This window comes from Corapipo altera, unplaced genomic scaffold, assembly GCF_003945725.1.
Source record: "Corapipo altera isolate COAL_440 unplaced genomic scaffold, ASM394572v1 61411, whole genome shotgun sequence".
In the NCBI taxonomy this organism is placed as follows: Eukaryota; Metazoa; Chordata; class Aves; order Passeriformes; family Pipridae; genus Corapipo; species Corapipo altera.
In genome coordinates this window covers 8,956,666-8,969,059 of record NW_020884875.1, presented here as the reverse complement: position 1 = coordinate 8,969,059, position 12,394 = coordinate 8,956,666, and the positions used below count along the sequence as shown (strand labels likewise).

The following is a 12,394-nucleotide window of genomic DNA, read 5'->3' as shown; positions in this document are numbered from 1 at the left end:
GTTACGTTTTTAGTGTTTACAAAATGATAGGAATGTGTTTTAGACAGCCCATGGTGAATTCCAATGTTTTGTCATGTGGCCAGATGGAAATGCCTTCTCAGATCAACATTAGAGGCAGTTCTCCATCTTCTTTCAAAGTCCATGTACTTGCTGCATATCGTGAGAGAAGCTGGGAAAAAATAGTTTTTCTTTCTTATAAATAGATACTTTTGCCCTATTAGAATAATTTAGTAGTTCAGCTTTTTAAGCCTGTCTCCAAGAATTGTCAGCCTCCAATACTTCTGAGAGGTATGTAGACCAAAAGCATATGGCATTGAATGAATTTAGGATGTACTGGTTCCCTGCTGCTATTCATGAATAAGATGCTGGCTTAAAGCAAATTAATTGAAAGCACTTAGTTTTTATCTGGGTGAAATACCTGGGATTGTTAAGTTTCCTTACTAAAATATGTGTATTAAACTTTAAGCTATTGGCTTAAAAATATCCTTAGGGCTTGACCTATTTTTTTGTCTTGCTGACCTGCTTTGTTGAACTATTCTTACTTGTTCCCAGACTATAATATTTATTATTAATTTTTTAATAGAGAAATTATCTATGCATATTGTAATGCAAATAATACTTTTCAGCCACAGCTTTGCCTTTTTGGCTACCTTTCCAAGGGAACTAAAAAGAAATTGCTGCTAAGAATTTGAATATATGTAGTTATAATGCTTGTATGAAGATGAGTCTACTTGGCTTAGTTGTCTGTCCATCTTGGCTTTTTTCTATCTATCTGTTTGTCTTGAATTACTTAATTGAAAGCATTATCTGAAATTATCTAAATGAAAATAGCAGAAATACTGATTTCATACAATTTACTAATAGAGCATGAATGTCAGGCTGTCTTGTTACTTTGGTTTCTGCTTTTAATAGTGGCCAGTTAATTTCCTGTAAATGAGGGCCTGTCAGCATTTCAATTTTAAACCTTATTTTCAGAGGTTATAACTTGGCAGTTCTACATTTTTTTGAGCACAATATTGGCAAACAGACTTGAGTTCACAATGCAAATTTTATTTTTGCGAAGCTTTTACTTTAGTCTCTTGTTCTTTCTCCATTTCTGCTGCTATTTATGTAGCTCTAGATCTGCTAAATCAGCTGAATTTAAACTTTTTAAAAAGCATTTGGCTTATAAAAATAGAATTTAACTTTCACCTTTGCAAACTAAGGAAATGAAAGCAATTGTGTTTTAAACCGTATAAAACAGGCATGGTCTCTGCATAATTTCTATTTTTCTTTGCAAAATAACAGTATTCTGCCAAATACCTTTTTGTTTTGTTTTAGTAGGAGTTTCTGTAAACATGTGCATGGTAGTGGCTTTTACTTTCCTAGCATCTGGTAGTATTTTGCTTAGTAATTGTGCTATGTATCACTAGACAGTTCTGTCTGACATTTGATTTTTGCAAGTGTAGTGATTCTACAATTGAAAAAGCTTTAACTGTTAGTAGATAAAACAACCAGTGACTTTACAATGGCAGCTGTAAATGCATTGCCCCAGTGTCTCAGATCTACATTGTTCCTGCACTAAATTACAGTTAGTGGTTCTTTCCCAGGAAGATGTGGCCTTCTATTCTCTTACTCACTCAATATGAATTGAACAAGAAGCACGAACTCAGGATTAGGTATCTAAAAATGAGGAAGCGTTAGAAGGCAATAGTAGAGATTGATAATAATTGATAAGTGAGGGCTTATAATAATCATGTCAGCAGGAAGTTGCAGGAGGAAGAGTTGTATGGGTTTCTTCAAATACACCAGTTAATGGGAATAAAAGTTTGCCGATGATTTTTTTCATGGGTTGTAGGATATTCATGTAATTAAAGAAGTATTGTTCTAATAATAGCACAGACCACTACCTCCTGCAGCTCTTAAGCTTAATTTGGCAGCGTACTAGTCAAATTTTGTGTCAATATTTAGAAACAGTAATTGCCTAAGTAAAAGGGATTTTACTGGGGCATGTAATTTTGTGTATTTTTAACTCATTAATTTTTATGATTTTCATCTCAGAACAAACACTGCTTTTAAAACTACTCATCTAAGGCTTCTCAAAATTTGTTGAGGTAAAAACTGTAACATGACAAAAAAAGTATTTTCTAAATTAATGAAATCAAGAGTATGTATTTAGGAGATGTTTAGTGCTTTCATGAAAGGAGTAAGGGTTTTCCTTTTTGTTAAAGGAAAAGCTTTTATTTAAATAATTATTTTTAAGATTAAGAGATTTGAAGCCCAAACTTTCACCAAAAAATCCCTGTCATATTAAGATTCAAATCTGTTAGAGTAGCTTTCATGTCTCCTGTTAGTATGTTCAAATAGTTCACTTTCAAAAAAAGTCATACTTGTATACAGATGGTCTAAGTTGACATGGAAGTGAGAATTGACTGGAGTACACTGAAGGCTGTAAAGTAAAACAGTTCACTTTTTATTCTGAAAATCCATGATCCATAAATCACTGCATTTTGCAGAAGCATTTTGGGGAAACATTTCCATATTCTTGAATTGTACCATGCTTTCCCTTAAGTACTCTTGTTGCTCAGTGTTAGATTTAGAATATTGATATTGCTAGGCCTTTCATCTCCCTACATGTAGCTGTTCTTGTGAACAGAAGGGATGGGGACATGCTTTCTAAGTTCTTAAAAATAGTAGGGTTTATAGTCCTGGTGAAGCATTTGGAGGCTGTTTAACATGGAATTGGAAGACTGGTGAAGTCTGATTGCCCACATTGGCAATGTTGATGGAATATTTTCTGCTGAAAAAAATCAGGCTTTTTTATCTTGAAGTATATTGAAGTGTGATGTACAGTCATTATGTACCTATGCCTATATACCTGGGGCTAGTTCAGAGGCATTGTAACTGCACTGTATAACAGAGGCATTAACACTGCACTTTTTTTCAGTCTAGTTTAAATTGCTGAATCATGATAGTAGGTTAGTTCAGCAGGACACCACAAAATAAGGTTAAATTGGTGCTGACAGCCAAACCAGTTTTTTAGAGGCTACACAAGTTTCTCTCTAACTGGGCTGTTTTTCAGTATAAATAAGTCTTTATCATTCAGTGAAAAAAACCCACCAATTCATTTTATTTTTCAGCAATTTCTACCAATCCATATTTATTGTTAGAATTAGGAAAAGAAGAGGTAAGTCTTTTTGTTTGTTAAGAGATGATAAACTTTTGCTGGGGGAAAAAAAGAAAAACTATATAAAATTGCTGCATTTTCCTATGACTGTTCTTGGGATGGACTACTGCTAAGATACTGTGTATTTTCCTTCAGGCATTTCCCCTGTATTGTAACTACTAAAATCTTCTAGTTGTAATGAATGAGCTTTTAAACTGACTTACTGCAGAAGTCAGTGAGTAAGTTACACACAATAAACGGTGTTTTGCCCCTGTCCAGCCATCCAAATCCACCACTAAACCCTGTCCCTAAGTCCCTCACAGGATTGTGTCCAGGTGGCTTTTGAATATCTCCAGACAAGGAGATTCCACAGCCTTTCTAGGCAGCCTGTTACAGTGCTCACCCTCCATTAAAGTAATTTTTCCTCATTTTCAGATGGAACTTCCTGTGTTCCAAGTTTGTGCTTGTTGCCCCTTGTCTTATCATTGGGCACCACTCAAAAGAGCCTCACCCCATCCTCTTGACACCTGCCCTTAAGACAGGTTTCCTTACTTATGCCTTCCTGAGTAAGAAATCCATACCTGAGGCTTGACCTCAGGTTTCCCACGAAAGTCTCAAGACATCCAGAACCTTAAAATAATTTAATAATGGTGCAATAATAACAAAATAATAGCTCAAAGGTTCCCTCTGAGGAGGGACCCAAAACTTTTATACCTTTATACCCTGAGCTTTTATACCTTTTTGGTCTAAACCCTGGAAAGTCAGGGAGTCATCGGCTCCTGGGGAGACTCAGTGTCCAGGTCTCCTGGCAGGCCCACAGGTCCCTGGGCCCTTTGTTATGCAAGGGGTCAGCAGTTCATGGCATCTTGGCTCAGGCTTTGGCTCCAGCCCACCAGGGGCTCAACCAGCAGCTCACACTGCAGCTTTACACCTGCACTGAATGTATTCCTGAACATGTATTCCTTATCTACTCTGTAATGAATGACCCAGCCTAGTGAGAGTCCACTGTTCCCTAAATTCAGCAGTGCCTATAGCTGCTGGCTGCAGTAGTTTTATTTCTCCTTCTTTCCTCTCCCAGATATGTCCGTAGCATCAAGGACCATTTAAATCATGGAAGCCATTAGTCTCTTTTGCAGCATCTTTGTTTTCTATACTTTTTATGTTAGTGCAGTTAGCATGGATTCATTCTTGCAAGCAGTTGCAGTGATTCAGACAATACAGCCCTGGTGCTGTAGACATTGTCTCCTCAGTCATTCATCAACTGAGCAGTTCATGTGTGTGCTCCATAATCTGCTTCAGGTAAAATTAACTATGTTGTTTTGCAAAGTTTCAATAAAACACTAATGAGCAACTGGTGACAGTAACGTTTTAAAGAGCCTCCTGCATTTTAAACTGGATTCTAAAATAGTGTGTCACGCTATAGCCTTATTTCTTAAGAATTTGCAGATCATTTTGGCATTCTGTATCAGATTTAGAGATGTAGCCTTACATAGAATGAATACTACAGACTGGGCTACCTGCAAACTGTAGTTTCATTTTTACTTTTTTATAGTTGCAGAAAGTAAAGAATGATCTTGAAAAGGTGCTATCAGCAGTTTGTTCAAAGAATAAACAACTAGAAGAAGATCTGGAAAGGTAATATAATAATTTGGAATTTAGAATGCTGTTAAGCTTTTTTTTTTTTGACCACCCAGAAGAACTATTTTTCTGTTGTGGCATTTATTGTTTTTCGTGTTTCAAAGAGAACAGCAGTGGTGTGAGGAACAGGAACAGATAGTAAATAGTCTTAACAGAATTGAAGAAGAGACAAAATCCGAAGTTGAACAACTTTACAAAACAAGGTATTTCTACACTGTTCAGTTTTTATATTGAAGAATTCAAATATCAACAGGAGCAAATGAACAAACAAACTCATAAAACATACTCTTTGTTTTGCTAAATAGTTCAAATAATTGCTCAGTAATCCAGATTTGAAACATGGAAAATATTGCTACTATGTTCTGTCATTCAAGATGTTGCATTTATAAGAACTGAATATGAGGGGTTTTTTTACTTATGAGGAACTTTTAAATTATTTTATTTGATTTCATACTCTATTGCTATGTTTTTACTATTTGGAAATTAGAAGATTGGAGGAACTGCACAATAAAATGTTGCAATTAAAGACATATAAGAAAGAACTCTTGAGTGCACTGGGTGAATTCCTGGATGAACATTTTCCCCTTCCACAGGATAGCGGAAGTGCCAAAAACAGGGTAAGATTTTTCTATGACTATTAAATTTAAAATGTTCAATTTCTATTTAATTAAATGCAGTATCTGTTTAAAGTCACTAGCATAGAATCTGCAGTTATATTTTGAAATAAGTATAGTTCTTGCAGATGATCCTTTAGGTTTAATTTATATATTTCAGGTTCATTTATATTATTTAAGGGTGTTTCTAGCTGGATATTTTCTTAATGCATAATACTGTATTGTATTTCCTACTGAACTGCAAGCTGTGCCAAATTCAAAAATGGTGGGAGGTTCAATCCAAATTAACCTTTTTTCTTTTTTACTCAGCTAGGCAAGTGGATTCCTGTTTTCCTTGGCAAAGCAAATTTTAATTGTCTAACAGTGGTTTTAGAACAATAAGGACAAGTGTTTATAATTACAGAGTAGTTTAGAATGTTAACCATCAGATTTTGTTCAGGCAAATTGGGCCAAAAATTATCTCAAAACTTTAGGGAAAATAGGCAGCCAAGGAGTATTTTGCATAATAAATTCAAAGTCTGCAGTAAAAATAAAACTATTACTCTAGTATTTGATAGATACGAAAAAGCTGAAAAGTAAAGGCAGGGACTTGATTTTGATTTCAGGCATACTTAAGATGACAGAAACAGAAAGGATTCTTTCATCCAGTTCCCTGTTATTTCAGACAACCACAAAATATAATTCCTTTAATATTATCATTGGGCTCCATTTTAAACCAGATAATTTTTATTACTACTGCTTCTACAGGGGGTTTTTTAGCACCTCAGTACTCTGGTTAGAAACTCTCATAGCTTCCAGTCTAAATTTATCCATGTCTAACACAGATCCATGTATTCTTACACCAATATTTTTCTTAGAATAGTCTTTTTTTTTTCTTGTGTTTATTCCTCCTGATTCATTTTTAGACAGCAATCTTATACCTTCTCTTTCTTCGTTTTGCTGTTTGAACTAGCAACACTTTTATGTTCTTCTCACGTAAGACTATTTTTCAATTCCCTGGCTTATCCTAATAATACCCATTTTCTATATTTGTTTTCACTTGGATTGATCTTTTTGGAACCTGGTAAAAAGCAGGATTATAAACAAAACTACTAGCTCACATCCATCACCAAAGCAACTAATTACACCCTTGTCTCTTTCTATTTGTTATTTGCAACTGAGGAAGCTTTTAGTTAAAAAAAATCTTGATTTTGCACATAGGTATTTTGTATCTTTTGCATATAAAAATACCAAGTGGAGATTTCAAGACATGATGATCTTTTTCAATGTATTATTCAAACATCTTATTTTGTTTAATCTTAGTTTTTCTGCATACTGCCTTTGTTTCCCACTATTAGTAAATATGACACATTTTGCTCTCAGTCTCTCCAATGTAGAGACAAGGATGTCATGCTTTAGATGCAAGGATGTTAAGTGCTTTGCACAAGTCTGGGTAGATGACATTAGTTGCTCTTCCATTTTCCAGCAACACTATAACTCCATCATAAAAGGCCACCAAATTTGTTGGGTGCAGTTGGTCTTCAATGAAGGCATGTTGGCTGTCACCAATCACTTTTACTAAAACAAAAAATTTATTTTGAATAATTTCAGCACAAGGTTTTATCTTTCCTTAGTTTAACTTTTATTTATGCATTTCCTGAACTCTTAAACACAGTTTGTTTTATGACATGTCTTTTTCTTTCTTTTCACTCCTTGTGAATTCAGTTTCTTCTATATTGTTTGACTCATTTGGGTCTCAGTGGCTTAACTACAGGTCCCCCGTAAACTGCACTTGGTGGAAACATCTTAGGTTCACAATAGTCCTGTGTGAGAAAAATATGTGGGGCTGACATTTGTAGGACACAGCTGCAGAGTAGTGTGAACTGCTAGAAGCCTCGTTGGTCTAGTTCCACCCTTCTTTCAGCAGGCACATGCATCTGGGATTGGGAGTGCAAGTGAAGACTGGGTCACAGCAGCCCAGGTTAGCTTCCCTTGCTATAGTCCAACACCTTTAATATATATAGGTAGTGACTGTGGTAAGAATTAGCTTGCATTTTAAATCTTGGATAAAAAAACAACTTTTTTTTTTTTTTCAAGAGAAGAATATGAAAAGTTATAAGTTGAGGAATATTCTTTATGCGAATCTATCTGACAAAAGGGAGAAGAAGGTGCCTTTCAGGTTAAATAGCTAAATGCTGCACATCCTGCTTAAATTGACTTTATAATCATTAATTAATTAAAGGTACTTATTGTATCAGTGACAAAATATATAAGTAAAATAATTTTACAAAGTATACAATGTGTATGATAAACCTAGCAAAATATGTTTGCTAGTTCTGTGAGAGTGCAAACCTCTTCACACTAATATCCTTAGGATATTATTCTTTGTATACAATCAATTTTAATAATTGCCGAAGCCATAATCTGATTTCAGCTTTGAAACGTGAATATTGAACCCACTACCTTAAGTTACAAAGTAGTATTTTTGACCAGGGAAATAAAACAGCCAAGGCTGTGAAGTATCCTTGTGTTTGCTCTAAGGAACGTTTTTCACTTAGTGTAAGTTCTATTTCCTCAGCCAAGTATCAAGATAAAGGCACAAAGATAGGCATTATTGAGCCTCCATGGTTTGCAACATTGCCATGGAGCAAGCAGTGTGTCCCCCTTCTGACTCTGAAGGTGATAATATTACAAAGTGTGACTGAAAAAAAGGTGCCAGAACTTGCTTTTTACAAGTTTTTCTTTCTTGCTTGTGTTCTTCTTCTGTTCCAGAAGTTCCTATAAGGTCCAGCACAGCTATTAATATCTTAGGACTTAATTGACATATTCAGTAGCAATGCTGAGTAAGCAGGTGCCAGTGCTGCATTACCTCCTTAATTTTTTGAAAGTGAAGTGGAAGGGTAAAAAGGATGAAACTGAAAAATTAAAGAATCAGGTTCACCATGCAACAGCACAAGCAGATCCAGTAGCATTGCTACCTAAGGAATATCTATTGGTGTATAGACAAATGGCTTGATTTGCTTGCTACAAAGGAAAACAAGTAATTTTTTAATATTTTATCATCACCTTCCCTCTCCCCCCGATTTTTGATTATTGTATTTCTTAAGCTTGTTCATTTTTCAAAATTGAATTTAAAGTAAGAGTGAATTCATTGGCAAGTCATGAAAAAATATTAAGGCACTATGAAGTGAAGTCTTGAGTTTTGTCAAATTTGTATTGTAAATATTTATCCAAAGCTCATGAAAAACATTTTTTCCCTAACATATTCATATTCATAGAAGGTTCTGCACTATACTACATTATAAATGTGATGTACTTGGTTTTATTTAAACATAGACACAAACATGATCGTTTAATCTCTTTTAATAATTAAAAAAATGTTACATTTGAAGTGTAGGATTTTGAACTGGTTTTAAAACTAGTTTTAAATACTACCTTGTATTTCTCTCATGACTAAATATAAGTAAAAGTTTTCATCTGTTGTGCACTATGCAATCAAATAATTGTGTGATTATTTTCATTTGTCAATTAACATCTTTCCTTACTAGTTTGAGGTTTTGTTAATTTGGCTGTGGGGATGTTTATCTTTCCAGAACTTTTCTTCAGAGCCAGCTGTAGAACTGATAACATTGCAAGAAATTTTAGAGGTAAGATAGTTTTATTATGTAGAGATTTGGAGGATTTTTCAATACTCAGATCATATAATAATAATAACAATAGCAATAAAGTGGTATGCATTTATTAATATTACTAAGATGAATGAAAGTATCTGGCATTTGGTTAAGATAGTTAATATAGAATATTTAAGAATTTTACATCTTTAAGAAGGCTTCAGGGAGACCTCATTGCAACCTTCCAGTACTAAAAGGGGGCCTGTAAAAAAGAGAGAGAGCAACTTTTTATACAGGTAGATAGTGATAGGACAAGGGGAAATGGTTTTAAACTGAAAGAAGAGATATTCAGGTAAGTCAGTTTTCTATTCTAATTCCTATCAAAATAAACCCCCAATTTTTACAAGAGCCTTGGCAATAGTCTTCAGTTTAAGCTGGAGTGTGGTTATCTCTTCTTTCTTGATTTTATAATGTTTAATTTAAAGAAGTTTTATGCACCTTAGTGGCTCATATTAGGAGAGAAAAATACAGTGCTTAACAAAAAAATTGGTCCATTTCACACTATATTTTGTACTGTTTCAATAAAAATTTTTCTGAACTTTATGCAATAACAGTTATAGAAGGACCAGTTCATGTGTAATCTCAGAAGGACCAACTAATATGTAGTCTCATATGAGGAAACCGGTCCAACTAATGCATTTCTAATTTATAAGTACTTTGTGTGAGTTTTTAATTACAGTGCAATCTATGAATTTGAATTACAAAGCATAATTTTCCTTCTTGCCTTAAATGTAGCATTTGAAGTGAAGTTTCTTATTCCTCCTCTATCCTTTCTCTTCAAACAGTTCAAAGCACCTATGTATATAAAATGTCCCGGGGGGAAAAAGTTTTTTTCTGAGGCACAACATGATGGATAAAAACTTTCTGGTACTAAGATGCTGTTATCTGATCACTATGACACTGTTGTACTTTAGTTTAAAACCCAGGCTTTGTGCTTGCATCATCAAAATAATTTTACATGCTTCAGATATCTGAGCATACCTATTAATGTCAAATTAGGCAGAGCTTGAAAACAGATCAGAATTTAGAATTGGCACAGTTTCTCATGGAATTAGAATTTTAAAGTTCTTCTAATGCTTAAAAATTGCCCTTCATATTTTATGTTATTGTTAATCTTCTTAAAATGTGAACACATCCAAGTAATGCCTGATTTCCATTTGGAGGAATGTACTACTTTGAAAAATTCAGCTTTGTTTTTGATTTTAACTGTCTTGGCCTAAAGTGTCAATGTCCCTTATCTTTATTTTCTGGGAGGTTTTTATTTGTTGAGTGATGTGGTTCTAGCTTAAAGTCCCTGTTAAATTTGAAAAGTGTTTTTTTTACATACAGATATAAATGTTACAGCCTAAAGGCTATTTTGGAATATCAGATGACAGAAGAGACTAAGTAAAAATTCATCTCAAATAATGCATTTGGAGTAAATTCTCATAATTGGGTCAAATAAGTACAAAACTGGAACAATTCTTCTGAATGTTCTGAGGAGCAGTTCTGTATTTGGAGTTTGTTTTTTTTAAATAGCAACAAGTGAAAAAAGAATATAGTCCGGTAGCAAGGATTTTGAGTTTGTCTTTAGCAATAAGGGGCAGACAATATTTTGTACTTACTGAAATTGGGAAAGCATAACATTTAGAACCTCTGAGTGGAAAGATTAAATATCTGAGATCAACAGAGAGAGCACCATGGGATGGGTAAGATTACTTAATCTGTAATGTGTGCAGTATTCCTGATGAGCAATATGAGGGTATAAACACTGTCTCCATGAACTGTAAACGTGAGTCAAAACTGATTTTGTTTTTAACTCTATTAACAAATTCTCTATTTAGATAAGTAATTTAGTCTATATTTATTCTCAATAAAAGGAGAATTCTGTTTCTAATTTTTACATAAAAAATGATGCAATGAAGTTAATTGGAAGTTCTTTGCTTCTACTTTGAACAGGTCTTGTATTTCTCCTGTAGTCAGTATTTCTTATATTGCCTACATTACAGGCATAAATTTCGTTAAAGGAGATAAAAATCTAGCTGTTTGTTTATTTCCTAAATCTTATCCTTTTGGTCTTCCAGATTCTGATAAATAAATTAATGACCACACCACATGAGCCTTATGTAACAATCAATGAGTCGTTTTGGCCACCTTACATTGAGCTGCTGCTGCGATTCGGAATGGCCCTGAGACATCCAGAAGATCCAAACAGAATGCGCCTAGAAGCTTTTCACAAATAGTGTGACCTACATGTGTACTTAAAAACAAAACAACACCAGTACTCTTAATCCGGAGATAGGATATACTTAGGCATCATAATAGATTTCTTTTATATTGTAAATCACTTCTTGTTGGATGATTTTTTCTATTTTTTTGAAGAGTGTAAAATATGGCAAAAGAAAAAAGTCTCTTGAAAAAAAAAATCTCTTTAACTGCTTAACTTCTCAACTTTACCTGTTTAAGTTGGCCTTCTGTTTTATAACAAGATTTGCATTGTGGAATTTGTATTTCAGCTGCTTTTATAAGGCACAAATTCAGGTAATAGACAATGTAAAGATGTTTAACAGTCCTTTTTACTTTAAAAATCATACTTTATATATTACTTCCGTGTTTTAGATTTTTTAGGTTGCTTCAAGTCTTCCTTATTTCCTTTAGTATTTTGCTGTACGCTGAGGATGCAAAATTCAGAGTAACACAGTTCCCCCTGTACATGGCCTTGAAGACATTTGGAACTAACAGGGAAGTATCTGCTCAAGAATGTGCCTTTGCAAACAAATGTATTGCCTTCGAGATAAACAGCTGGGAAAGCTGAAACATCTTTCTGTGCGAAGTGCTGCAGAGGCTGACTGTGCAACTTTACCTCTACATGCTTCCCACGTGATCCATATTGTGTTTTGCTATGTTTCCTAACAGTGTCTGTCTTTGCTTTTTCAGACCTAGTTTATCAGGTCTCTGTTCTGTTGATTGCTACAGCTTCTAAGTTATGTCAGTTGAGGGCTTCCTTCTGACTCAGTGCTGACATTGTGTGTAATCTCGGTCTTTTCTGTAGCTATTGTTATTGTGGACTTTGAGTACAACAATTCTGCTTTTGCATATCTGTAGTGACTATACACTTGAAAATTAAAGTATGTCTTGTATTAACCAGACTGCCATTTATTGATATAGGAACTTTAACAATTTTTCAGTAGATAGAAAACTAAAGGGTTGTATACTATCACAGAATGGTTTTAATGTCACAGCTTTTATAGAATGGTTTTTATGTGGTTTTGTGATGAGTTTTAAAGATAATGTAAGGATGCATGGGAGAGGAAGGGGGAACCAATCTAAGTTCCAGTGCAATTGCCTTTTTTAGAACAATAATTGTT

At 34.2% G+C, this 12,394-nt stretch overlaps 1 protein-coding gene across 3 annotated transcripts in view; it reads left to right on the top strand.

The window, feature by feature from the left end:
* CENPK (centromere protein K) overlaps positions 1-12,394 on the top strand; it is a 20,910-nt gene extending 8,516 nt beyond the window's left edge. For 2 of the 3 annotated variants that reach the window (XM_027635012.1, XM_027635011.1), the window contains 7 exons: positions 3,120-3,166; positions 4,698-4,780; positions 4,888-4,986; positions 5,271-5,400; positions 7,301-7,357; positions 8,970-9,023; positions 11,111-12,394. In XM_027635012.1, coding sequence (XP_027490813.1) covers positions 3,120-3,166; positions 4,698-4,780; positions 4,888-4,986; positions 5,271-5,400; positions 7,301-7,357; positions 8,970-9,023; positions 11,111-11,269 — 629 coding nt within the window. In that variant the 3' untranslated portion in view covers positions 11,270-12,394. The remainder of the gene's footprint in view (positions 1-3,119; positions 3,167-4,697; positions 4,781-4,887; positions 4,987-5,270; positions 5,401-7,300; positions 7,358-8,969; positions 9,024-11,110) is intronic. The other variant, XM_027635010.1, reaches the window with a different exon arrangement.